This window comes from Anthonomus grandis, chromosome 13 (assembly GCF_022605725.1).
Source record: "Anthonomus grandis grandis chromosome 13, icAntGran1.3, whole genome shotgun sequence".
Lineage (NCBI taxonomy): Eukaryota > Metazoa > Arthropoda > Insecta > Coleoptera > Curculionidae > Anthonomus > Anthonomus grandis.
Genome location: NC_065558.1, coordinates 14,066,471 through 14,092,951, shown reverse-complemented (window position 1 = coordinate 14,092,951; position 26,481 = coordinate 14,066,471). Strand labels below are relative to the sequence as shown.

General features: G+C 29.1%; 1 protein-coding gene across 1 annotated transcript in view; it reads left to right on the top strand.

Moving 5' to 3' along the window:
• Positions 1-6,794: 6,794 nt before the first annotated feature.
• Positions 6,795-26,481, top strand: part of LOC126743603 (uncharacterized) — a 51,686-nt gene continuing 31,999 nt past the window's right edge. Inside the window, exons 1-2 of the mRNA XM_050450771.1 lie at positions 6,795-6,957; positions 23,961-25,246. Coding sequence (XP_050306728.1) covers positions 24,002-25,246 — 1,245 coding nt within the window. The 5' untranslated portion in view covers positions 6,795-6,957; positions 23,961-24,001. The remainder of the gene's footprint in view (positions 6,958-23,960; positions 25,247-26,481) is intronic.

The following is a 26,481-nucleotide window of genomic DNA, read 5'->3' as shown; positions in this document are numbered from 1 at the left end:
TCGGATGGTAAATCCATACTCTTTTAGAAAAATGGGATTTCTTAATCTGTAATATTTTGCCTGCTTTAATGTCCTGCCATTTTTAAGAACTTTTTTTATTATTACCTTTTTTTTATATTTTTTTATTACCACCATATTGGATTTTTACATCTTCAGATAAAGCTCATTAGAAAAAAAATACTATAATGTATCTATATTATGGTAAAAAGTTTAATTTAAATTAAGAAAGAATAATAAAGTCGTTGATAAAAATTTGGCGACGATAATTAAGACTCTAGAATCAGAACGCATGAAAATCAACATAATATTTGATAGTACAAATTGTATGAGCGATTTTCATTAAATATAATATAATATAAAAATTTACATCTCAGTTTTCATCAAACATTATAATTCCTGGAGTACAAAGCTACTCTCATTCTCGTATTTTTGAAGCACTGTAGAAATATAACTCTGTGGCAAATGAACTTACATAATTTGTTAAGACTTTTCCTGTTTAATTAAAATTCTATTTTTTCGCAGAGATTCGTCTACAATTATCACCAATTATTATAAATTTATAAATATTTAGTTGTTCACATTTCGGCTCATACTGGCTTCTACTTTCTTCATGTATTTGAATACTATTAAAGAGCTTTAAATCAATGAGATTAACTATACAAATATTATTTTGAACCTTTGGTTAATATATTTTCGCACAAAATTGAATCCGAAAATATTCGATAAACTTTAAAAACATTCATTAATTCTATTAAGTCATCTAATATCTGTAACAAATTAATAACTTAACAGTATTAAACTATTCTAACTATATGTACACTCTGTATAATTCTGATTCCATTACATAATCTTAAACTTCCTGTGCAGATTTTAAGAAAAATAAATTAGATTTTATCATTGAAGGAAGCTTAAATATAAAAAACGCCGTTTTTCTTTCAGATGTTACAACTATTCCATTATCCTAATTGACAGTCCCTTGGGCGCTATTCAAAACCCTAATTAACAACAAACTCTATTTTCCCAAGTGGTATATTTAAATATTTAAATCCACTTCGATCGACTGACTAGAAGATTTTTAACTTAGTCTTATTGACGGCGGTGAAAAACGTAAACATAGGTTTTCACTGTATTCCTGTGGCTCGTTGGCTCGGACGGCTTGCATGAAGCGAAATATGATTTTTTTTTTAATATACGAGTTTCCACAAATTGAAATTAATTTTAATTATTTTAAAAGCGAAGAATAAAAGAACATAATATGAAAAAAATGGAAAATTAATCAGCAAATAATGGAAAAAGCAGTAACACATTTTTTTCTCTTACATTTCTTTCCTAATTTTCATTTTCAATATTTTAATATGTTTTTTAATTTATATTCAATTTTAAAATCTAATATACAGGTTCAAAATAAATATAAAAAATATGTATATTTAACAGCCTGAGGTATATAATAATACTTTTAATCCATACAATATTTATTATATAGAAATACTGATTTTTTAAATTTCTTGCGTCAAATTGGATGAAAAATAAAAAAAACTACACTTAAGAAATAAATTGCGTAAAACATAAATAAATAAGAATAACAAAGCAAATAGCAACTTGTGTTAACTAAAGTATTTATAATTTTTTTATATGCTATTTCATACATTTTAGTCCAATTGACTAACTTGTCTAATTCACAATTTAACCATCTTGTTCAACTGCAAATTATAGGAGGTGATTTTAATGGTGCTCTAAGCCTTGCTCTAAAATTAATTGAGAAACACTCTGTGATAACAATCAACCTTTAATATCCTTTTATAATAAACTTGTTAAAATCTTATATAATAAAACTAAAAAACTTTGGAGTATAACGGGATTAAAAGTGTCTTCCAAAAATCTGAGATGTTTGTATACACTACATAGATTTTTACTTCACAACACAGGTTTTATGCATTATTTTAATAACTACAAGGAAATCTATCGCAAAACCATAACATTTTCGTTCATCAGCACTGTTATCATTGGCTGAATCCATTAGTGCCTCTTTTTTGGATGGTGACTTTCGCGATCTGTTAAAGCAAGCTATAGTAATTCCCATTTTTAAGCAAAGAGGCAATACGCCTGCTAATTTCTGACTTATATCTCTACTTCCTTCTCTCTTTGTAGAAAAACTGCCTAAAAATAAGATGAACGTACTCTTGGAAAAAAATCTTTCTTAAATGAGGTTCAAATTGGTTTTCAGTCTGCCAAGATATAATAAATGATGCTGTCTTTCATCATCTACAGTAAAGCATGAATAGTGCACATCTTTTGCTGGTAATATTCTGATAAAAATACTGTTTTTTGGCATAAGAGAGATACCACTATGCTCAGAGGAAACGTGAACGATTTGGCTGGTATTAGGGAATGGTGTGACAGCAACTTATTGTCATGTATTGTTTTAACAACCAATATTTTAGATTTTTAATGTATTTTAAATGTTTCTTTGAATTCACAAATCATTACTAGTAATAATTCTAGATTCACTTATTGACAGTGGATTAAATTTTAAAAATCACATTGAGGAGCTCTGTCCTAGGTTGGCATCTGGCTGTTATGCTATACGAACAACTAGAAGCAATCTAAGTATATTAGTGGCTAAAGATGCCTATTTTTGATCAGTAGAATCTCACGCTACGGAATTTGTTTTTGAGGGCACGCACTCGTAAATTTATTTAATGTTTGCTTTATACAGTTTTATACTAATGTTTGTTTAACACTCCCTGTTTGTACTGCAAAAGCGTGCTCTAAGACATTTATGCCACGAGTCTTGCAAACCTTAATTTATTATCCAGACTCTTGACCTTTATGACACTTCCACCTTTATTTATACTGAAGACTGTTTGCTTGATGCAAAAGAGGTATTCTCTATTTATCCAGACGGCAAATGCAAATAATACTCGGTCCTCATTTAATTTAAATTTAACAATTCCTACATCTTCTTTAAACAAAAACTCCATTTTTTACGAGACTAAAAAAATATTTAACTGTTTCTTATAGGTAAAACAGGTTTTATTTGTAAAAGGATACTACACTGTAGAGCAGTGTTACTCAAACTTTTTTCGTGACGGAACCCTTTTAAAAATCTAAATTTTTAACGGGAACCCTAAACTCTAAACTTAAAGCAAAAGCAGTTATATGTGAATTGTTTATTAATAATCATACAAAAAAGATAGATACAGTAAGTAGTAAGTTAGTAAGCAAATGATAACACTAAGTTTATTTAATGCGAGGCATGTAATTGTTTTTTATTCCTCGTCAACTGGGTAATGTTAGACTTGATAAAAGAAAGTTGAATTCAGTCTATTGCGGTATTTTGTTTTCGTAGCTGTATATGCTGAAAATCCCGTTTCACACAAATACGTTGTTGGGAACGGCATAAGAACATTCAAAGCTTCTGTGGCAAGTTGTGGATATTCATCACGAACCCTGCACCAAAAATCATTTAGAGAAATTGTTTTGAACAATGATTCCATGCTTGTATCCGATGTCATTTCTAGAAATGATTCTTAGATTTGATTTGACATATTTTCAGGCTTCTGCAATTTAGATGAAAAAGGGTTTTGAATCCATGAGTTTATTTTCAGTTTTGTATTCTGTTCTTCGGGAAAGTAAGATTCAAAAGTCCCTTGCAGATCATTGAGATATTGCACCAGTTTAACAAATATTTAATTTTGAAATATTTCTGGATCACTAAGACTATGGTGACTAAGGAACTCACTTAGCAATAAAAAGTTTTCGATTTCTCTCTTACCAAAACAAGTAATCCAAAAATCTAATTTTCTTTTAAAGGCAGTTATTTTGTTGTTAGTATTGAAAACTATTGTCTGTTTTTCTTGTAGTGACAGGTTTAATTCGTTAAGTTTTACAAACATGTCTGCTAAAAATGCTAGTCTAAATAACCAGCTTTTATCGGACAAACGGTCTTTTAAATTAAAAGGAACATCTGTAAGAAAAGCTTCTAATTCTGTTCTTAAGTCAAAAAGCCTTGTCAAAGTTTTACCCCGAGACAACCATCACATTTCAGTATGGAGCAATAGTGTTTTATGATCGCTACCATAATCTTCACATAATATTGAGAACAATCGGGATTGTCGTGGACGTGACTTGACAAAATTAATTATTTTTACTGACTCATCAAGAACCAATTTTAGATTTGGTGGCATTTTCTTAACCGCGAGTGATTGTCTATGCAGGATGCAGTGGCTGGAACTACAATTTGGCGCTTTCATTTTTATTTGTGATATTGCTCCTGCTGTTCTACCCATCATTGCCTTGGCTCCATCGGTACAAATATCAATGCAATCATTACAATCGAGTTGGTTTTCTTCAAAAAATATGTTAATAGTGGTAAAAATTTTTTCTTCGGTTGTAGCAAGTCTTCTTCGAGTGAATGTTTATATGGATATCGCACAATTACTAGCAAGGTGGCCAGTCCAGCAACATCAGTCGACTCATCCATTTGCAAGAGGAATTTGTTATTTTGAAGCCGTGAAACCAGTTCTTGTTTTATGTTTGCTGCGATATCCCCAATTCGGCGCGCAACTATATCGTTCGAAAGCGGCACTGTGGAAAGATGCTTTACAGATTTTTCGTCGAGCATACATTTTGTTATGTCTACCACACATGGTTTTATTAGCTTTTTAGCGATAGTGTGCGCTTCTCCTGCTTGGGCAATGCGGTAACTAACCAAATATGATGCCTCCGCGGGCTTTTTTCATTTACAGTCTGATTCGCATACGTCATAGTTTTTTGGCTTCTTAATAATTGTTGTTTTTTACGTAGAAAAAATTCTTTACTTTTGTTTTTGTCGGCGCATCTTAGCAGATACCATCGAACTATTAGGAAGGAGTTTGCTGCACAACATACAAAGAGGTGAGCCGTTGGAATCAACAAATCCGAGATTAATGTATGATTCGTCATACTTTCATTTTTTCACCTTCAGTGTGTCATTAGATGTTTTACTACTTGAACTTAAAACCATAAAACTAGCATCAATTAGCTAGCAAAACTAACACCTATAAGTAGCGTCTCGTTTTGGTGGTTTATTTTTATCTTAGGTAACTTTATTCTTATAGGGTCCACTTTAATACATGCATTTATTTATTATGACTGCTGGCGGAGCCCTACCGGAGGTTTCGCGGAGCCCCGGGGCTCTGCGGAGCACACTTTGAGTAACGCTGCTGTAGAGGAATACTTCTTGAATCAATTTTAATTTTAATTTTTCTTTCTAGCTTATATCTGTAATCGGTACTTAAGCTTAAGGGATTAATTAATGTAACCCAGGTATTATACCAATTTAATTCATATGTTTGAAATATTCTCAAGTCCCTAAATAATTTTTCATTTGTAATGTATGTAAATTTATTATATTTAATGTTTTATTTTTTGCTTTTAGCTTTGTTAATAAGATTTCGGTGTTTAACTTTAACTTTATTTTCTAATTTAATACAAATACGAAACCATGTATATATTAATCTTAAATTTTGAGGGAAAACATCAGAACTTTTTCTAAAACATACTATAATAAAACAAAAATAAAAAAAACTAATGGCACATTAAAAATTAAATAATTCTTGTGCACGTAGTAATATATATTTTTACCTATAAAACTATACGATTTATTTTAAAAATATTCCTGTTTATGATAAAATATGCCAGAATTCATTTTATTGTTTAAATCACTTAAATTTTTTTAAATTTTTTTTTTACAAAAACACTTTTTAAATTTTATTAATTTTTTTTAAATAAAATTCAAAAAGTTTATATGTTCCGTTCAAAAATTGTACGCATACAATTTTAAATATTTTTTTAAGAATATAAGAATTTCAAACTGAGTTAAAAGAAAAGAAAACCTTAAATAACCTATAATTCTGCTTTTGGAACAAACAATTTGGAGAATTAAACAGTATTTTGTTTTGCAAATTGTATTAAAATAAAAAAGAAAAATTATTCAAGATTGGAAATAATTAGAGACAAATGTATGCATAAGCAAGAATAACAAAACAGATAAAAGAACTGACAAATAGATTAAAATAAATGATATGAAACCAAAAGTTTTTTTTTATTTTTATAATTAGTTATTATATATTTTATTATTTTTTAATGCTCATTCTGGTCAGCCCTAATTTTCAATTTAAATTTTATTTAAAGGGAAAATATAAAAAAGCAAAAATCTCTTTATAGGTGTTATAAACGTTGTTATTTAATATTTGTATTACTTCAAAGAAAAAGTCACAAAAAGCCAAAAGGTACCTTAAAATCAAAACCTTAAATATTTGTTTATTCAGAAAGGTACTTCTTAATTAAGTAGATCCATATTTTTTAAATCATTATTATAAAAAATCAACAAAAATTCAACTACTTTAAATTTTTCCAATATCTTAGGAATGTTTAATGATGAAATATCTAATGCATTTCAGTTGAACTAGAAAAATCAATAGGGCACCGGAAATTGAAAAAAAAAATTAACTACTTATAAATAAAGTAATGTAAACTATGTGCAACTCGTTTATGAAAAGAACAATAAATAACTTAATAAACTAACTAAATTAAGAATATAGAATAGTAGTAATTAATTAACAAAAGAAAAAAAAACATTTGAACATTGCTAAAAAAAGGTTAAAAAACTATATCATAATCTTCAAACCTAAAAACACATTAACTAATAACATATTTTCAAGCTTCCATGCAATCTGTCCGTACCCATATTTACTCTATATCTGTGTTATTAGCAAAGGAGGAGTCCCACATAGTGATAATAATAGCGCCGCCACACATACGATTTTTAACTTCGGGCTCCGTTGGTCTCCGCCGCGATTCCCACTTTTAATTAGTTTAGTCAGGATTTGGTGAAAAGTGCGGAGAAAAGTTAAAAGAAAAATAAAATGTGCTAGTGGTTTTCAGTGATTAGGGGCTACATGTGATAACGATTGGGTAACAGAAGCAAAAGAACTGTTTTTATTTTAGTGCCGCAACGTATATGTTTAAGAGTCTATGAGGAGCCAAGTTTATGTTTTTTTTGGCAAAACATTTGTTGTAATATTTAAAAATAGCGAGCGATAATCTAAATTTATGTTTATGTCCTTCATGCAGTTTGGCTCAAACCTACTTTTAATTAAAAAAAAAGATTACTGCAACTTGTTCTAATTAAATTTTTTTTACGTCATCTTTGATCCTGCCATTGATGTACAACTTGCAGTAATAAATTAAAAGGGATGATAAAAATTCCATCCATGGCATTGAAACTGTACAAAAACCATATTTACAAGGTGCAAACAATAGATAAGCTCATTACGTCTTGACAAATATCGGCTCAAGAACATTCACGTTCTCTTAAATTAATATATATTTTTTTTCATTAGAATCCAAAATCATGGTTAAATATTTAGTAATTTAGATACGATAAAAGTTTTAAATGATAAAAAGAATGGTAAGAAATCTTCAAATGGCAATAAAAATTTTAAAAATTATGCAAAAAACATTTATTGTTACTTTCAAATTTTATTATTTGAAATATGGCTTAAAATTCTTATAAATGCAATAAAATTAATTAGTAAAGGCACTGATCCCCAGTAATTTTTTAAGATGACAATCGTAAGATTTTACTTATAGAGACCCTTTTTTGACCTAAAATATTAAAATTTAGGATACGGTTAATCTAAAGATAATGACTTAATGTAATTTTTAAAAGGCCTGATGGCCTTTTAAAAATTAGCCCTGATGGCCTTAAACTAATGTGTCTCAAAGTTTTCGAGATATTAACCAATTAGGTTTTTTTTATTAAAATTTAATTTTTGCGACATTTTTGACGTATGTAAATTAATTTTACATTCAATATCAAATGCCAAAAAAATCCAGTTTTTAATAAAAAAGCTTTGAAAAATATTTAATGAAGGTCGAAACGTCGCTCATTTTCCATAAAACATCCACAACTACAATTAAAAATAGTTTATAAATTAGTCTACTCACCTTGATTAATATTGTTAATATGCTTAGCTCCTTTTCCATACTGTGTTTGATCAAAAGGCTTTAATTTAGTTCAGAATATAATATCTACTAGAGACTTAAAAAGTTTATCTTTTCTTACTTTAATATTTAAAATAATACAATTTTAAGAAAACCATTGGGATGCTTAGATTATTTTAAAATCAGTGAGATACTTAAACTTAGTTTATCCTTATCTATTCACTATTTTTCTTGATTCAATTCCCTTGGACTTTTTAAAGAGGTTGCAAAACACTCTCCTTTAAATCAAAAATTAAATTGAAGTTAATGCACTAAAGCAAAAAGACATTACCACATAGACATTGACATTATTATGATTCATACATATGAATATAATTATACCAAAATTGCGTTTTCAGGAGCAACTTAATAGTATTTGAGGTATTGAAAAATGCAGATTTTGAAAATTTCATTTCATAAAATTTTGATGTGTTTTAAATTACCAATGGTTAATAATTGGGAAAACCTACATTTTTGTCTTGACGACAAATAAAGATTGTTTTTATTTGATGTATTTATGTAAATTTCGTAATGAAAATTAAAGGTGAACAAATTCCAGATTTTATAAAAGATTCTGAAAAATATTTGATAAAAATCAAATCATTGGAAACTTTTTATAAAATATCAACTTTTATACCAAAAATAAATTATAAAAATTCAGTTTTCTGATTTTGATGAATATTGGAAAATATTAGTTTAGCTCTTTTTAGTTGCTGTATTTAAGGAACATTTTTTAATTCATGATTCATTATTTTTTTTGTCTTAAAGATCATATAAATACACTAAAATTAATTAGTAAAGGCCTCACAGATCCTCAGCTCCTTTTAAAATGACAAAGGCGGAATCGATAACATATGTGTGATTTTAATTATAAAGTGTGTGATTTTAATTATAAAGACTCTTATTTTGAACTGAAATATTAAAATTTAAGATACGGCTTGCCCAAAGATATGTAATGATTAGTTGTAATCATAAGTCTTTAAATCTAAACTCTCTTATTTTTAACGTATTTAGATCCCTTTGGTAATCGATACCAAATGCCAATAAATTTCAGGTTTTATCAAAAACTCTGAAAAATTTTAATGAAAGTTAAATCATTTTTTATAAAACATCAAGTTTTACAATAAAAACGTTAATAAAATTAAGTCTTTTTTTACATCTGGATTTACATAAGGAACATTAGTTTAGCTCCTTTTACATGGTATATTTAATCAAAAGACTTTGAGTCAGTTGAGAAATGTGGTGACTTTAAATGGAATAAATTCACTTAAAACTAATCAAAATTTATCTCGCAAAATTCCTGACCCGTCGATTTTTGTTTTTTTCACATTTCAAGACAGTTTTTGTATTTTTTCAGCTACAGGGGGGGCTGCCTGCCAATTATGCCAGCCCAAACATTAGTTTTCTGGGGATATTGTGTATTAGTTTCCCTTACCCAGTGTGGGTTCTCGTCAGAACAGTAGCGATAGTTCTGCTTATTAACATGGCCATTTAGGGTGAATGTAGCCTCATCAGAAAAAAGGATCCACTCCGAAGATATGCGATTTTCGTCAATGGCATTCATCATTAATTCACAGAACTAAACTCTGCGATCTGGATCGTCTTCCAATAACTCTTGAACGGGTTGCATTTTATAAGGTCGTTTGTTTGCACTTTTTAAAATTTTTAGCACCGATTGATGATGAATAGAGTTTTCGCGAGCTACTCTTCTGGCTGCAGTTACGGGATTTTCTTCCATCGCTAACAAAACATTTAATTGGGTGTTTTCATCGATTTTAGAAGACCTTTGTCTTGAAACATCCCTCACGTGCCCAACTTCTCGAAATCTGCTTTCGATTTTACTAACCGTACCTTGGTTAATAGGTGGCAAATCTGGATATTTCTGCCTGAATAAGTGGACAACCTCTAGCTGAGTACGACTTCTGTCACCATAACCAATCATCATTAAGATTTGAATCTTGTGGGATTCGGAAAAATAAGGCATTTTTTTCAATATAAGTTAACTTATTTAACAAGTGGTTGAAATTCACTTTAACAGTGACACTACAACAATTTCAGGAAATGTCTCGATACCAATAAAATAAACAAACACGCCAAAAATTTACCAACACAAAATATTTCGAGACTTTTAATAATTTAATGTTTTTATTTCGTATTTCTCCTTAAGATAATCACAAAAGTAAATAGGGCAATTTAATCAGGAAAAAGACCTCTTTTCAATGAGAGTTTAAAAAAAGTAATTTGGACCTCCCCTGTAGGTGAAAAATTACAAAAACTATCTTGAAATGTGAAAAAAAATAAACAAAAATTGACGGGTCTCAGGAATTTTGCGAGATAAAATTTGATTAGTTTTAACTGAATTTATTCCAGTTAAAGTCACCACACTGTATACCGCAAACAGTTTAAATTTCAATATCAAAAATAATACTATTTTAACAAAGCGGAATGCTAAGATTATTTTAAAATCACTGAATGAATGCTTAGTGGTAGATAATATAGTTACATCTGTCGTCATCCATTAACCCTTTTTATGATTTAATTCTCTTTTAATAGACTTTTTTGAAAGGTTTCTAGCAGAGATTTCAAAACGCCCTTCTTCAAATCTAAGTTTAAATTAAGGCAAAAATTCATTAGAAGTGCTATAAGAATTAGATCATTACCGTACGAAGATTTTGCCTTAACGACAAATAAAGATTTTTTTTTTATTTTATATTTAGGAATTTTTTTAAATATTTAGATAATTTTCAAAATGAATATTAAACATCAAAAGATTCCGATTTTCATAAAGAACTCCGAAAAATATTTGATGAAAGTCGAAACGTTGGCAATTTTCCATTAAACATCAACTTTTAAACCAAATATAAAAATTCACTCTTTTTATCGTAATTAGTATAGGCAAACATTAGCTTAGCTCTTTTTGTTTCGTGTATTTGATAAAAATATTTAGATTCAGTTAAGAATATCATAATTACTACTGATTTCGTGAACTTCTGATCCATAAGGTAATTAAGTAATGATAGAACTAAGGTTTCAGAAAGCAGTTTTTCAATAAACCTAGGGATATATTACATCCCGGAATTTCTTAAACTGATTTTAATTTTTAATATGCCAAATTAAACTTTAATATTAGGGCAGATGCTGTTAATATGGGTATTAAAGTTTAGTTTAGAATTTATTAATAAACTAACATTCTTAATTTCATATAACCATTCGACTTTGAGGTCACCAAATAAAATGTGTAAAGTAGAGAAATCAGAATTGCTTGGGCTTTTTGTGGTCTAATCAGCAAAGAATGATCTCTTACCCAACTAGCGAGTGAATAGGCGAAAATAAGTGGTCCAAGAATACAGCTTTGTACGACACCTCTTGATCCTTCTATTCGATCTTAAATTCTACCATCCTGCAGTATTCTGACTATTGCCGATTGCAACGGTAACTCCTAAATTAGCCTTGTATCTGAGTATTGAAGTAATCTAGTTTAGCTATTAAAAGATCCTGATTTAAACAGTCAAACGCCTTCGTCATATGCGTCATAAAAGAGGGACATTATTAAGCTTCATCAAAAGCACATGAAATATCATCAGCAGAAAGTATACTGATACTGGCCGAAGTTGATTCAGGCTTATTAGATTACCAACCTTTGGCAAGGGACTCACCAATGCCATTTTCCTTATATCTGGAACAATGCCAGTTTGCAAGAAAACGTTTATAATATTGACTTATAGCCTGAGAGAATAAGCCAAACCATATTTTAGCATATTAAATGATAATCGATCAAGTTCTATGGCATTCCCTTTAATACATCCAATAATTTGCATAATTTCCTCTTCAGTGACCAGTTCAAATTTAAAACTGTCCCAACTTTGTGTTTGGCTAAGAAATTGATGTAACAACTCTGGTATCTAGTATGATTATATGTGTATATTGTAAATGAAATAATATTTATGTGGATCTTTAAAATTTGCTGGTAATGAATTTTAATTTTTATAAACTATTTTCCAGCCAGTTTTGCCCCATAAGTTTCTACTTTTACCGGATACCTTAAAACTATTAGTTTGCGTAGAAAATAGGCCTTTTTTTATGGTTTTACAGCATAAACAATATAGTTTTTTAAATTAGTGTAAAAGGATTTACTTTCTTGAGATCTTACAGCTTTAAACTTGCGAAATACTTTATGTTTTAATTAAGTTTTTTTTTAAGTCATATGATAACTAAGGAGGCTTTAGTTTTATTAGAGTTTAAGTCATTAACTCATATTCATAGACTTACTTTTGCACAATCTATATTTGGCATATGAAGTGAAATCATCCATGAATATGTCACCGTTAATACTTCGAGAACATATCTAAACTATTAAGTTTCTAAAAGTAAATTAATATGTATTTGAAATTTTTTTAAGTATATTTGTAAAAAACTGGACAGGGAAAATATTCATAGAACTTGTTTAGTAAAAATTAACTAAGATAAAAAAAATTGCAACGAAATAACATTTAGTGATCGTTTTTAATTGCATATAATTAATATTTAATTTGTTTTATACTTGATGACCGTTTTAGAATCAATAAATTACTAACAACATTGTATTAAGTTGAAAAATAGTTAAAGCCATATGCGGTGAATTTGCATTTGACTCTATGTTAGAACTCTAATACCACTTCACTTAAAGAAATTCTTAATTTTAACTATTTTAAATATACCGCCAAAAAAGTAATCATTTACGCTAAACTATTAATTGTTTACGGTCTTAACTGTGTTTCCTATTACCGAATAATTATTGCAACTCTTAATCTTGTTCACAGATCATTGACATTATAAGTAGCTCTTTTTTTATTAAGAAAAACGATTATCTAAGGATTAGTTTCATTGATTAGGTGTGAGCTCATTAACTGGAACCTATTTACCTAGTTTATAAATTATATGGGTAACTGATATTCTTGTGTGTATATACCTAAGAGATTAAATAGGATTTTTTTTCATTGACCTTTTACTAATCTTAGTAATAGTTAAAGAGATGAAGATTATGAATTAAGGATAATATTTCCAACCATATTTATACAACTAAGTTTTTTAGTAATTAAGAGAGTAAATTCAGAGTACAGACTAGTGTCAGAGAAGAATTTAAAGCTAGTTAAGTTCTTATCATCAAATTCTGATGATATTTTAACTCTAATAGCATTAAACTTTTATTATTATACATTATGGGATCTAAATCACGTACAAAAAACTACTCATTTATACATCCCATCATTATAATGTGCTCTGTACCGTTTTTCCCATTACTACAATTTTATTCTTGTTCACAGATCATTGACATTTCAAATACCTCGTTTTATTTAAAAGAAAAACGGTTTATCTAAGAATTAGTTTCATTGATTCGGTATGAGCTCGTTAACTGGAACCTATTTACCTAGTGTAAAAAGAATACGTACAGGTAACTGATATTCTTATGTGTATATACCCGACAGACATGCAAAGATTACAAATAATAACCCTGTTATTAGTGTTATTATTGATAGTTATATTAAGTTTAGGAATATTATTATTTAAAAATGTCTATTGGTCATTTAGATAATTTTTTTAGTTATAGCTCGGAGTCATATATGATTAAAAACATTGGTTTCATATTTGATTTTTATTAAATTTTTAATAATGATTTAGCAGGGGTTTTAAAAAAATTGAATATACTCGTACTAAGAAGAATTTAGTAATATATCTTAATTTCGAAAGGTAAATACCATATCTAAATACTTAATGTTTTTTCCAGTATTATTTTTAAAAATCAGGCGTTATCCTTCATACATTGTTTAAAAACAAGATTTAAATTTAGTGTGACTTTTCTTAAAAATAATAAATTGCCCCCAGAATTTATAAATTCTGTTGTTTTGTTCACATTGTAAGTAACACTGCTATAAAGTTTATATTTTTTTGACGTTCTTAGAAGAAAGAGTTGAATAATATCGAACTTGTTTTTTTTCTAAAAAAAAATATATATTTTTTTAAATTTATTTATTGACCTTGTGCTGAGCACATTTAGTCACGAAAAGCCTCTATATATTTTTTTAGTATTTAAACTAAATCGGACATCACAGACGCCAAGTCTGGGACTCGAACCCAGGGCCTATACTCACCGCGCTACCGGGGCCGGCAAAAAAAAAGAAAAAGAAAAAAAAAAGAAAAACTGTAATTTTTTCAACATATTTCAATAAAAGATTTATTATTTATTAATAAAAATTTAAACAAAAATGTTTTTTTACTTGAATAAGTTAAAAAATAGTTTTCCCTATATTGCAGCGATAAATCTAGTCTAAAAGAAAAGCCTCTATATATTTTTTTAGTATTTAAACTAAATCGGACATCACAAACGCCAAGTCTGGGACTCGAACCCAGGGCCTATACTCACCGCGCTACCGGGGCCAGCAAAAAAAAAAGAAAAAGAAAAAAAAAGAAAAACTGTAATTTTTTCAACATATTTCAATAAAAGATTTATTATTTATCAATAAAAATTTAAACAAAAATGTTTTTTTACCTGAATAAGTTAAAAAATAGTTTTCCCTATATTGCAGCGATAAATCTAGTCTAGAAAAACTTTTAAGATATAAATACTTACAAAAACATAATCCATTTACTTGACATTTTATTTTTTTTACGCTGTAAATTACGAAAAATTTTAATTTTATTCAAAGTTCGTTGACATTTTAAGTTCCTCTTTTTCATATTGTGTTGACGATTGTCTAAGGATTAGTTTCATTGATTCGGTATAAGTTCGTTAACTGCAACCCATTTGCCTCTTTTATGGCAACTTATGTAACTACTATTCTTTTATGAGATCCCCGATCAGCAATTTTTTTTAAATTAAAGAATACTATTAAATTCCAATTAAGGATGTTATTCTTGATAATCGTCTATTGTTACATACGAGGGTTGTTTAGTAAGTTTGCTTAGAAAAAGTAAAAAAAAAAATTTTTATAAATTTTTCCAGTCGTTTTTCTAAATTTTTAATGACTTATCTCTGCTTAAAAATGGGATATTTAGATTGTGAAGTTTTACAAAAAAAGAATTTGGTTGATCATTAACCTGACTTTTTAAATTTAAATCAGTCTGCCATTGTGTCCTTCCGTGTTTAGAGGAACTACTCTAGCTAAAATAATTTTTATCAGAAAATCAGGCACTACATTTTCAAAATCAGGTCTGCTTGGGCTCCTGATGGAGGTCGGACTGGGAATATTTGCAAAAAGATCTGTAGAAAATTGATTTAAGCAATATTGTATGTCACATATTAGTAATTGACTTACAGTAACTTTTACTAAAATACTTATTTTATAAATAATGATCTTGGAGTTGTTTCTCAAAGCAATTTAAGGTTCAATAGTCATTTTAAGAATATCTCCAATAAAGCTTTCTTCAAGCAAAAGCCTTTAAAATTCGGTAACAGAAAAAAAGTCACTGGAGGTCAATTCTGGTAAATATGGTGGACGTTGCAATAATGGAATTCTAATCTGTAATTTTTGTCATCAAAACTGCACAGGTGTATGATGCGCATTGTAAGAGGATTTTTTGACCGGTGCAATAATAATGTCCGTTACGTGTCAATGTTATTTACAATGTCAATTACGTCCTTTTCCCTCTGTCTTTCCTCTTCATTTGAGGTCATTACCTTGGCGGCCAATTTTACCATTTTTACCCTTTTCGGAGCTCGTTCACCCTTGAAAATCAACTGTTTTGACTATTTCTTTGTCTTTGGAGTGTAGTAGGGAGTCCATATTCGGTCTAGTTGTGTATTTCTAAAGAAGCTCTTCAGGATTATCACAAAAGGTACCAAAATAGCCTTTTCGTGCATTGAATCTACTGTACCTGCTGACATGAAAGTGGTCTCAACTATTTACTTATCTAACACTTCTACTGGGCGTCCCTAAAGATATTCATCATCATCATCACCATCTTTTATCCAACTGTAGACAGTTGCAAACACAGGTACATGTGCCATGAACTGCGACTCGGCTTTGATTTCTTTAGGCGTAAAGTCTTTGAAATAAATATCACTGCTTGAAACTCACTTTTCTCCATTGTGATAAACAAACAACAAAAAGTTGTTAACTTTAATTGGCAATAGAAATGGCACTACGTAACGCATAATTCTAAAACTTTGAGAGCTCTCTAGTTAATAGTGTTGCCAACTAAAAAATATTATTATAATGACTTTAAGTTGATTTATATAATTAAAAAAAATTTGGCTAAAGGATTATTTAAATTTGAACGTTGATTTTTTGTATTTTTGATTTATTGTGCTGGTAATTTTTTCCCATATTTTTTAAACATGCAAATATGTATCCAAAAAAAAAGCATGAACAAGAATTTAAAACTTCACGATCTGTAAGTGTTTGATGCACATTGTCAACATTGGCTAAAGGCTGTTGTTATTCTGTAAAGTCAATAATTTCTAAATTAAAATAATTATCGTAAAAAAATTATCGTTGTGAAACAAGATTTTTGCTATTATGTGATGGTATCAGAACATGACAAAATTCATTACATTTATTTTCGTAGATATCTTTTGGCAGTTTACACAGTCAATTGGTCAAAGTCAATTGGTTTTTCTCCATTTGCAATTAGGTTTTCAGAAAAACATTAAGTTCTCGAAAAGTAAAAATTATATCTATATAAATAAAGTCTCTTCAGCTTAAATTTTGACAACTGCTAAAATAAATGATAATTAATTTTGTCGATAAATTTATTACATCAAATTAACTGCTGCATCGAAATTGAATATTTTTCTGATTCTTGAATGGTATCGACAGGTATTCCTTTAGCCAAAAAACCAAATCATAAGTCTCTAAATTATGTCCGACTTATAAGCATCCTCCCTACAATATTAAAAAATTTGAAGCAATTTTTTTAAACAAACTTTTATCTAATAATCAGTGTGGCTTTCGTAAGGGGTGCAGTACTGATATAATTAATATTATTGATATTATAATTTCTGCTCATGACCAGAGGGATAATTTTGTTGGAATATTTCAAGACGTTTAAAACGATAAATTGAAAGTTGCTGTGATATACTTCATTACTGCGGATTTGAATAAAAAATAATAAACCTAGTAATATCCTATTTTCTTAATCGTAACCAAAAAGTCTTTTAAAATGGTATCTATTCCAATGAAGTAATTATTAAATGAGTCATATCACAAGGTTCTATTCTCAAGGACTATTATTTTTCTTAATATTTACTGCCGATTTATTATATGCTCCTTAATTTTGTCAAGTACAAGCATATGCAGACGATACATTATTTTAATATCATTTTAATCATAACAAATACCACTTAGTTATGGAAATTATTAACAATGATCTTAGAATACTGGAAAAGTAGTAACAATCCAAATACAACTAAGTTAACTATCATGAGTTTTGGAGATCATAAACAATTAATATTTTAAGATGAAGTCATGAATATTTATATAAATAATATTCAGTTAACTTTTGTTAGCCATGCTCGTAATTTAGGTGTCATACTCGACTATGATCTTAGATCTAAGCAGCATTTAAAGTCTCTTTTTTAAATAACTTATAGCTCACTAAAACTTCTTTATAGTAACCGCTACATAATCAATAGAGACCTGTCTAAAATCTTATGTCAAGCTCTTTCTATATTTAAATATTGTGATTTTGTTTACTTTCCAGGCCTGGAATTTCGAGAGAGTAATCGGATACAACTTGTACAGATTTAGTGTATCAGATTTGTTAATGGCTTAAGAAATTTAATAATATATAACCCCTTCAGTGGTTGATGATGGAAAATCATATAACTCTCTATTTTTCTACATTTGTTGTAAATTGACAAATTCATATGTCCTGATAAAAATTTAAAATAAACTAGTAGATACATACGTTACTTGAATCTTGGCCTTGTTTTAACTATTATTTGTCTATAATGCTGTAAAAATTTATATTTCTATTGCTGTGGAATTCTTGTCTCTAAGTGCAGCTTAATTTAAAACTTTGTATAACTGTAGCTCTAAGGTCAAAATTTATTTAATCACGATTTAGTCACTATATTTAGTTGTAATAGTGACCCTGTTGTACATTTATACACTTTAGGAAACGCTTTGGAAAAAAAAAACTTTATGGATTTTTCTATTTTTAAAGTTAACGATGACAAAATGAAATTTATTGACTCAGTAAGACATTTGTTTCACAAGTGTCATTTATCACAATCATTTAGGATTAAGCTCTTACATTAACAGATGCATCTGAGTCTGATATTTAAATCTTTAAAATATTTTTGGCATTCGATATATTAGCATAAAAATTTAAAAAAATGCTCCTAACTCTTAGAAAAAAATCAGGTCAAATTCATGTGTGAGATTGATTTTTGGCATAAGACATTGATAATTAAAATCCTATGAATTATGTAATCTTCATATCATGGTTAAGTAAGTGTGGTGGTAGATCTGTTTTCCTTCGAAAATAACACTTATGAATGTATTTTAAGATTATATGAACAAATTTGTATTCCCAAGCATAAAACAGAATTTTTAGACGCGTCAGAAATATATTAATCTTTCCAATTAATATTATTTTTCCTATACTTATAACTACTATGTTTATATACCTGATTGCTTTATTTTATGTCTTTGAATTTAGTAGAAATTAGGTATTTTGAAAGTGCAACCCTAATGCCAATTTTAAGTATGAAAATTTTAGAAACACGTACAAAAACCTAATAATTTACATTAAATTCTTATTTTGTACGCTCTAAACCGTCCTTTCCATTACCGCATAATTACTACAACTTTTAATCTTGTTCAAAGATCATTGACATTTCAAGTACCTCTTTTTATATATAAAAACGATTATCTAAGGATTAGTTTCATTGATTGGGCATGAGCTCCTTAACTTAAACCTATTTACCTAGTTTATAACAATGCAGTAACTGATATTCATGTTTATATATACCCGATAGACACGCAGAGATTAAATAAGAATTCTTAGTGATCTTTTATTAGCCTTATTATTTAAAAGGTGGAGATTACCAAGTAATAGCATTGATTATTCAGAAAGGTCTATTGTTTTTTTCGAAACATACAAAGATTACAACACAATAGTTTAAAACAGGAACAAGAAAGATTGCAGCATTCATAGAAAAGATAAAATATTTTAATTCAAAAATCACGCTTCAGCACCGGTGTCATTATCATCACTAGTTGATAACCGCTACCTAAACGAACGACCTTCACATTCACCTGTGTATTGAAAATTTACAATGCGAACCTGTGATGGTATTTATTTAGATATACGGGCGTGTTTTGTAAAGTAACACTTTTACATTTAAATTTTTTATTTGATTTTGCAGGAATGTGCAGGTTGTTAAATTTGTATAGGCAGCAGGTGATCTGCATCTTGGATTTTCTTTTGACAGCTTTTTGAAAATTAAATATCTAACTTATTAACAATATTATATTATCAAAATCAAAATTAATAAAAAACGTCCTAATGACACAATCTAGTTCTATGAATATAATAATAATAATAATAATAATAATAACGTTTATTAATTCCCAATACAATTATCAATTCAATATTTACATTGTTGCAAAAGAAATAATAATTAATATAATTGTGCAGGATTAAAAAATGGCCTAATTTTCAGCATCCTAACAATTACGTAGGGGCTGTTGAAGCCACGAAGTAAACTGTTTATTTATTTATTTTTTTATAATTATACATATAAGAATATATTTACAAAATAAAGAGGGAGAAAGAGAGAGAGAACAGTAAGAGAGATTGATAGAAAAGAAGGCGTAAAAAAGTGAAAACAAGAGATCACACTATAAATGCAGTGCTGAAGTTCTTAGTTTAATTTTATTAAAGAGGTAGTGAGGGGTACGATTTTTTAAAATTTCATAATAAAAAGAAACTGAACATAAATTGAGTCACAAAAGTTAAAGTGAGATATCACTAAGGATTCGCATAATATTTTTTTTGTTGTATGATTTAAATAATGTCTGTCTGGATAAAGCATTTTTAGGGTTGAATGCGTTCTTTAAATCGTAATTTATGATATATAATTAGACCCAAATTTTTTGCACTATCTTTAATTGTTATCTTTTAATTTCCTATTTTTAAGTGTAGATCATCAACAAATATAGTTTTGTTCGGTGAATGTCACTGGCAAAGACAATTGCTACGGATTTGGCTGGATTAAGTTTAAGCTGCATATTTGTCGATCTTTCGTATAAATACTGAAGATCACTATTTAGTTTTAAATTGGCTTCCTCGGTACCAGGAACAGTGAAGCTGTAAATTAATTGGGTATCATCAGCATACAGATGATCAACAACGAAAAAACTACAAATTATTATTAATTTTCCTTATAATAACTTGCCGGGAAAAATAAAAGTGTATTTCGTGTATTTCCCATATATATATATATATATATATATATATATTTAATTTTTTATTGAATATTTAAATTTACTTTAAGGATAAGAATAAAAAGTAGAAAAGCGATTTTAGCATTTACCTATTGTTTTTAATTTTGTGACTTAACATAGTCTTCTTCGGATAATTTTAATTTTTGGATTTCATTTATATTTTAAGTCCCAAAGAAGGGACTTAATATATTTTTAAAACGTGTAAACGTTTTAAGGCATAATTTATTCAAAAAAAAACTACAAATATTTATTTAAATATTCAAATAATTGTAATTAAGAAAAGTTGGGTTACAGATAAAAATTTTATAGTATTAGAAATATTTAGATTTTTATTCACTTTCTTCGTTTTTGCCATATTCTAAATTCTTATAATAATCATGAAATCTTTTTGGTACCCATTTTAAAAGTTTTTGCAAATGGTTGTACTTTTTGGCTGAAAGTGGTTTAGGCCCTGCCCTAATGGGGGCTTGCTTAAACTCCCTAAAGTCAGAGGTTTCCATGTTGACAACAATAAAGGGCTTCTTTGTTCCTCACAGCCGAATTACCTGCTGCCAATCTCAAGGAGTCATAATCTGAAATGGCGGAAGTTTTTCTCTTTCACGCTCGATCACAGAATGAACATCAGCCTCCAAATGAGTGTGTCCTCTCGCTAGAAACTTATGATTAATGGTATTTATGTTTGGTTTAATCTGATGGATGTAAAAATATGACATAACCATTAAAATGTTTCTGTTTTGGCTGGGACAGTTATCGGACCAAATTGTTATCTCATTTATCTCATCTGAAATATGTGTCTCTACCAATTTTATTAAGCATGAAGCTACTTTATTTCCTCCGCGACCAACTACGCACGCTGTCATCCCACATCATGCAAAAACTTTTTTCATCTGTCACATCTTGTATTGTTAAGTTATATGTCCACAGCTTAAGAGAATAGAAGCTTTAGGAGTTATGTAGATCTGGTGTTGGTAGACATTTCTGGAGATCAATCATTATAACTTTTGTTTCTCGTAAATTTTCCGTCGACTTTTTTTTATCTTCAGATTTAAACTTACATCTATAGTTGCTATCTGCAATATGCTTGTCATAGTCAGTTTGCGCGCTTTGCCGCAATTCAAGAGATTTCGCTTCACGGATATTAAGCTGAAGCTCATCACATAGGTCACAGGTGTCGTTGTCAGGACTCTTAAAAGAGTAGTTATATTCATAGTTCAATATCTCTGAATATAACCACTCCTTTGCAATGTTTTCGGCTCCAAGACCATTTTCTTGAGATTCTTCTAAATAAAGAATATACATCCTACTTATATTCAAATGATTGGCGAGTTTTTTCTTTTTTTTTCCCGGGAATAGTGTGACTCGTAAGCTGGAAATTTCGAAATATGGGTTCGAACAGCGTTTAGAACCTCCTCTGAGATTTTGTTGACAGATACGTGTTTCCCTCTTGTATCAGGTGTTACAATGCCTCCATCCTTTTTCTTTTTAATTGCAGTATCCACTGTTTGCTGAGAGATGCTCAGTGTATTTAAAAAAAAAAATGCAAACCTTTTCTTTTACTCTGCCTGTTTCAAAACTATAGTTATTAGTAAAATTTCTTTTTGCCCGTCTTTGACCAGTTACCTCCCTACGTCTTTTTATTGGTATTTGAGAAACGTTGGATGCTATGTATTGCTTTCTTACATTTATTGTTTTTGATGGGCTTCAGAAATTCTTATGAATAATTTGGCGACGCTCCTGAGAAATTTTATTTCTACATAAGAGTTTGCAAGTATCACCATACGGTTCCTTAAGAGATTTTGATTTCATAATACGATTGCCACTGTCCATTCTGTATTCTAATCCTGAATACCGTTTCCTTTTTGTTAAATTTTTTTTCCAAATTTTTGGATCTCGTCTTCATTTTCGGGTTAGTATTTTAGCTTGTACTTCGCATTGATCTAGTTTAGCATTAGATGCACCTTCATCTTTATCTTGCTCAGCTTTATCGTCAGATTCATCTTCTAATTCTGATGATGAATAATTAGGATCCGCCACATCGTCATCACTGTCAAAATCTAATAATTCTCGGTCTAGAGTTCGATGCGATTGATGCTCCTCATGTTCTGCCGTTACACGTTTTTTTAATCTCCCTTCTGAATTATTCGAATCTGCGCTTAAACTAAATGCTGATTGCGATGGAAGTACATAACCTATTTGGGAATCCCCGTTTTCACGACTGGTTTTTTCTTAAAAACAAAAACATAAATTTATGATAAATAGGATGAAATTATTGGATTGATTGTATAAAATTTTATGAAATATTAGTCAAAATTATTTAAGCTAAATAGTTTATAAAATTTAAGTGCTTTACAAACTTACCAAGTGTGTCCGTTTTATTGAATCCTATCTCTAAATTCATTTAAAGGTTCTCTGGATATTCAGGTTTACACCCACTAAAAGGATCATCTTTTTTACCTTCGACAAATTCTGGAAAATAATGTTTCTTTTCTAAAATACCTATCACTTTTTTTTTTAATTTAACACAAATATGTTAAGTCCTAATTATTATGCTATTTAATGCTAGGGGAAAACTACGTTAAGTCCATTCTATGACATAATTAATGCAAAAAAAACTATTAATTAGGACAATACGTTATTTAGTTTGTTAAAATAATAGGTGCCTTATTATAGATTTAACATATTAAGGTTGATTTTTGTTAATTTGGACTTAACATAGTCTGGCTCTGGGGTACAGATATATATATTTTATTTGTGTGTCAACCGGTAAATATTTTCAAATACATTTAAAATCTAAAAAGTTTTTTTCCATAAAGTATGTGCCCGAAAATCGAATATTTTTATTATATAAATCAATTAAATATAGAAAATCTTGCAATTGTATATTCGAAAACATTGGAAAGTATTTTCCATAGTGTTTTCATAAATGGAATATAGATGGAATTATAGGATTTTTTTTAAAATTTAATAAGCATGAAAAACCATGTTGATGCTTCCAAACCTAATTTGTCATTTTAGGGTTTAAAGCCTTATTAGAAAGTAAACTCGTTTTTTACCGTGAAATTTTTTGAAAAAGTGAATTTATCTTTGTTTCTCAATAAAATATTATTTCTTAGGCATACAATTTTTTTATAAATTATAAGTTTCTTGCTTTGAGCAAAAAAATATATTTTTAAGATTTTCTTGTCTTATTTAATCAATTATTTTATATTATATTGGTTATACTTATTAGACTTTCGTTTTAAAAATTAACATAAAAAGTTCAGAAAAATAAGTTTTTTATGAAAAACAATAAGCCTTTTTTTCAAAAACCAAGCTTAGTAAACAAATTAAACAGATTAACAGTAAACGTAATAAAATTCAAACAAACCCATACTGTACATTCTTTTTAACAATCCCCGGTACCTTCGTCAGTACCAATAATTACCTTATTTGTTCCGCGATCAAGCTACCTTTAACACACTACGTCAGTACCTTTAAACCAGTTGTTATTTTCACATGTAGCACCTGATTGAAATGTTTATATAATGTGACAAAAGTGAACGATGAAGAAATTTTGCAACAAAATCACTAAAAAAGACTGGAGGATCACTATACCGAACCTACAATCACCGTTGGCAGTGAAAAAACCGCTAGAAGAAGACGAAAAGAACTCCAAAAGATCTTCGGGGTTCTACGACTTTCAGGAGGCCCAGTTGGAGTACGATAAGTCCAGAAGTTTGCCGAATAGTATTTATGTAGACTCGTCATCTAGTGATAGTGAAGTGGAGTTTATGGATGCCAAGGAGCATACATCGCAAGAGATTTATTCGAATATTGACAAGAATAATAGCAAATATGAATATGATGTGCCTAGAATTAGTTTTAAGTTTCCAGAAAAACTTGAAAACGTGTATGAAAATCATGATGAGAAACCAGTTAAAAAAAGTGAAATCCAGATAGTGCTTCAAACACCAATCCAAGAAGAAGATGAAGCCCCCATATGTCACCATTCGGAAGCATTTAATAGTCAAGCAGAAGAAATGGTTTCCAGAAGTAGAGAAAGCATCCCTCTGGTCATTAGAAAGAGCGGCAGTGACCCTAACCTCAGTCTAAGATCACTGGATAGTGATTCAGATAATTTTTATAAAGTGCCTCGCAATTTAAAAGCCCAACATCGCCTCTCACAATCACTAAATGACTTTGATCCAGACAAAATAACTCCAGAAATCACCAAATCGACCCACTCAAGCATAGAACACATATCTTGCAGCCAAGTTTATCTGGCAAAGCAAAACAGTGCTGAGAAACTGGACTATTGTGAGACTCGCAGCAAGTTGCCTGTTCGACTCAGGAGAGCCACTCTGCTTAGAAAACCGAAAAAAGCCATGGACTCTTGGAACAATTTCAAAACAAAAATGAGTAATATGATATCTGAGCAGGCGGCACAGCAGAGGGTCGGCGCTTTCGCCGATAAGGAAAAACTAACTTTAAATATAGAAGAAATGTACAAAAGCTCCAAGAATAAATGTAAAAAATTAGGGAAAATGTTTTCTTCGAAACTTAGTACCGGGAGGCGAAGTGAATCGTCTTCTGAGCAAAACTCACCGGTGGTGGAGAAACAAAAACAGAAATTCCAGGCTAGTGATATTGAGTATAGGTTAAATCTTAGTGAAGGGACTGAAAGTGAGGAGGTTAATGTTGCAAATGTTTCTCCGGTGTCTCCTCAGTTGGGGAGTGAGTTGAGTGAGGACAAGGACTTTTCGAGCATTAGGAGTGCTTTTAGGAAGAAGCTGGTTTTTGTGCCTGAGGTAATGATTAGAATTGTCTTTTTTTTTGTTTTTTTTTTGGTATAGGTTATCTGTTTACTACAGGTCTGTTTACTGTACCAATAGGTACATTTTTTAATTTTAATTTGTTTGATTATTAACTTATTATTTGATATCAACTATGATATTTTAGGTTTTTAGGTCAACCATTTGATCAAAATAAATTAAAAATTAATTTAATATTAAAGGTGAACTGCAAATTAAATAAAACTAAACCATAGCTATGAGCAACAGTTCATATTATTTACTATATATATAAAAATACATTAATTATGGTAGCTTATCTCTGATTACATTTTGTATTAGCAGCTGATTACTTGCACCTGCTTGAGCTTCTCTTTGGTTGATAAGTTTAAAATAAAAACGGTTTTTGTATTGCAGTCAATTAAGTTATGTTAACTGACGAGCCTTGTTTATGCTCTTTTAAATAACTTTACTCAAAATCCAGAGGTAATTAGTTAAAATTTGTTTTTTATCTTCTAAGAGTTATAGAGCAAAAACTATTTAACATCAAAGAAATCGTTTTTAAGGAAAAATTAATGAAATATTACCATTACACCAACAAAAATATTAAAAATTTGAAACCTTTAGAAATTATTATTATTACAGATAATAAATAGAAAATCATAATAATAATCTGAAATAAAACACTTTATTTAAGGATTTATTTATTTACTAATGGGCCTTTCTTATTACTACATATTAAATTAATTTAGGTCACGTTATACAATTTTAAATAAATATTAGAGATTATTGCATCGCAACTTTAAATCTATCACAGATTATATTAATATTTTTACTTAAAAACAAGTTACAAAATATTATTATATAAGGACAAAACTACCAGTCAAACATTTCGTTATTATTCCTGATTAGCATAATTTTCAACGTAGCATACAAACTGTCTTTGACAAATACTAAAATCATCAATCAATCATGTCCGATCAAATCAGGTTTGGACATTGTTTGCCTGCTTGACATAAGTTGAATTAAATCTATTATTTTAAGACCACATCAACTGTCTTGACAAGAATTTAGCGATTGTTTTAGTTTCTTTGGACTATTCTAAGGTATTTGATGTATTGGACCATAACCTTTTGTGTTCTTAGTATTATCTTAGATTAAGGACTGCATGTCAGTTTTTTATGAACTATCTGAAAAATAGAAAGCGTAAAGTACTGGTAATGCGTTTTCTTGTACGGGAGATATAGAATATG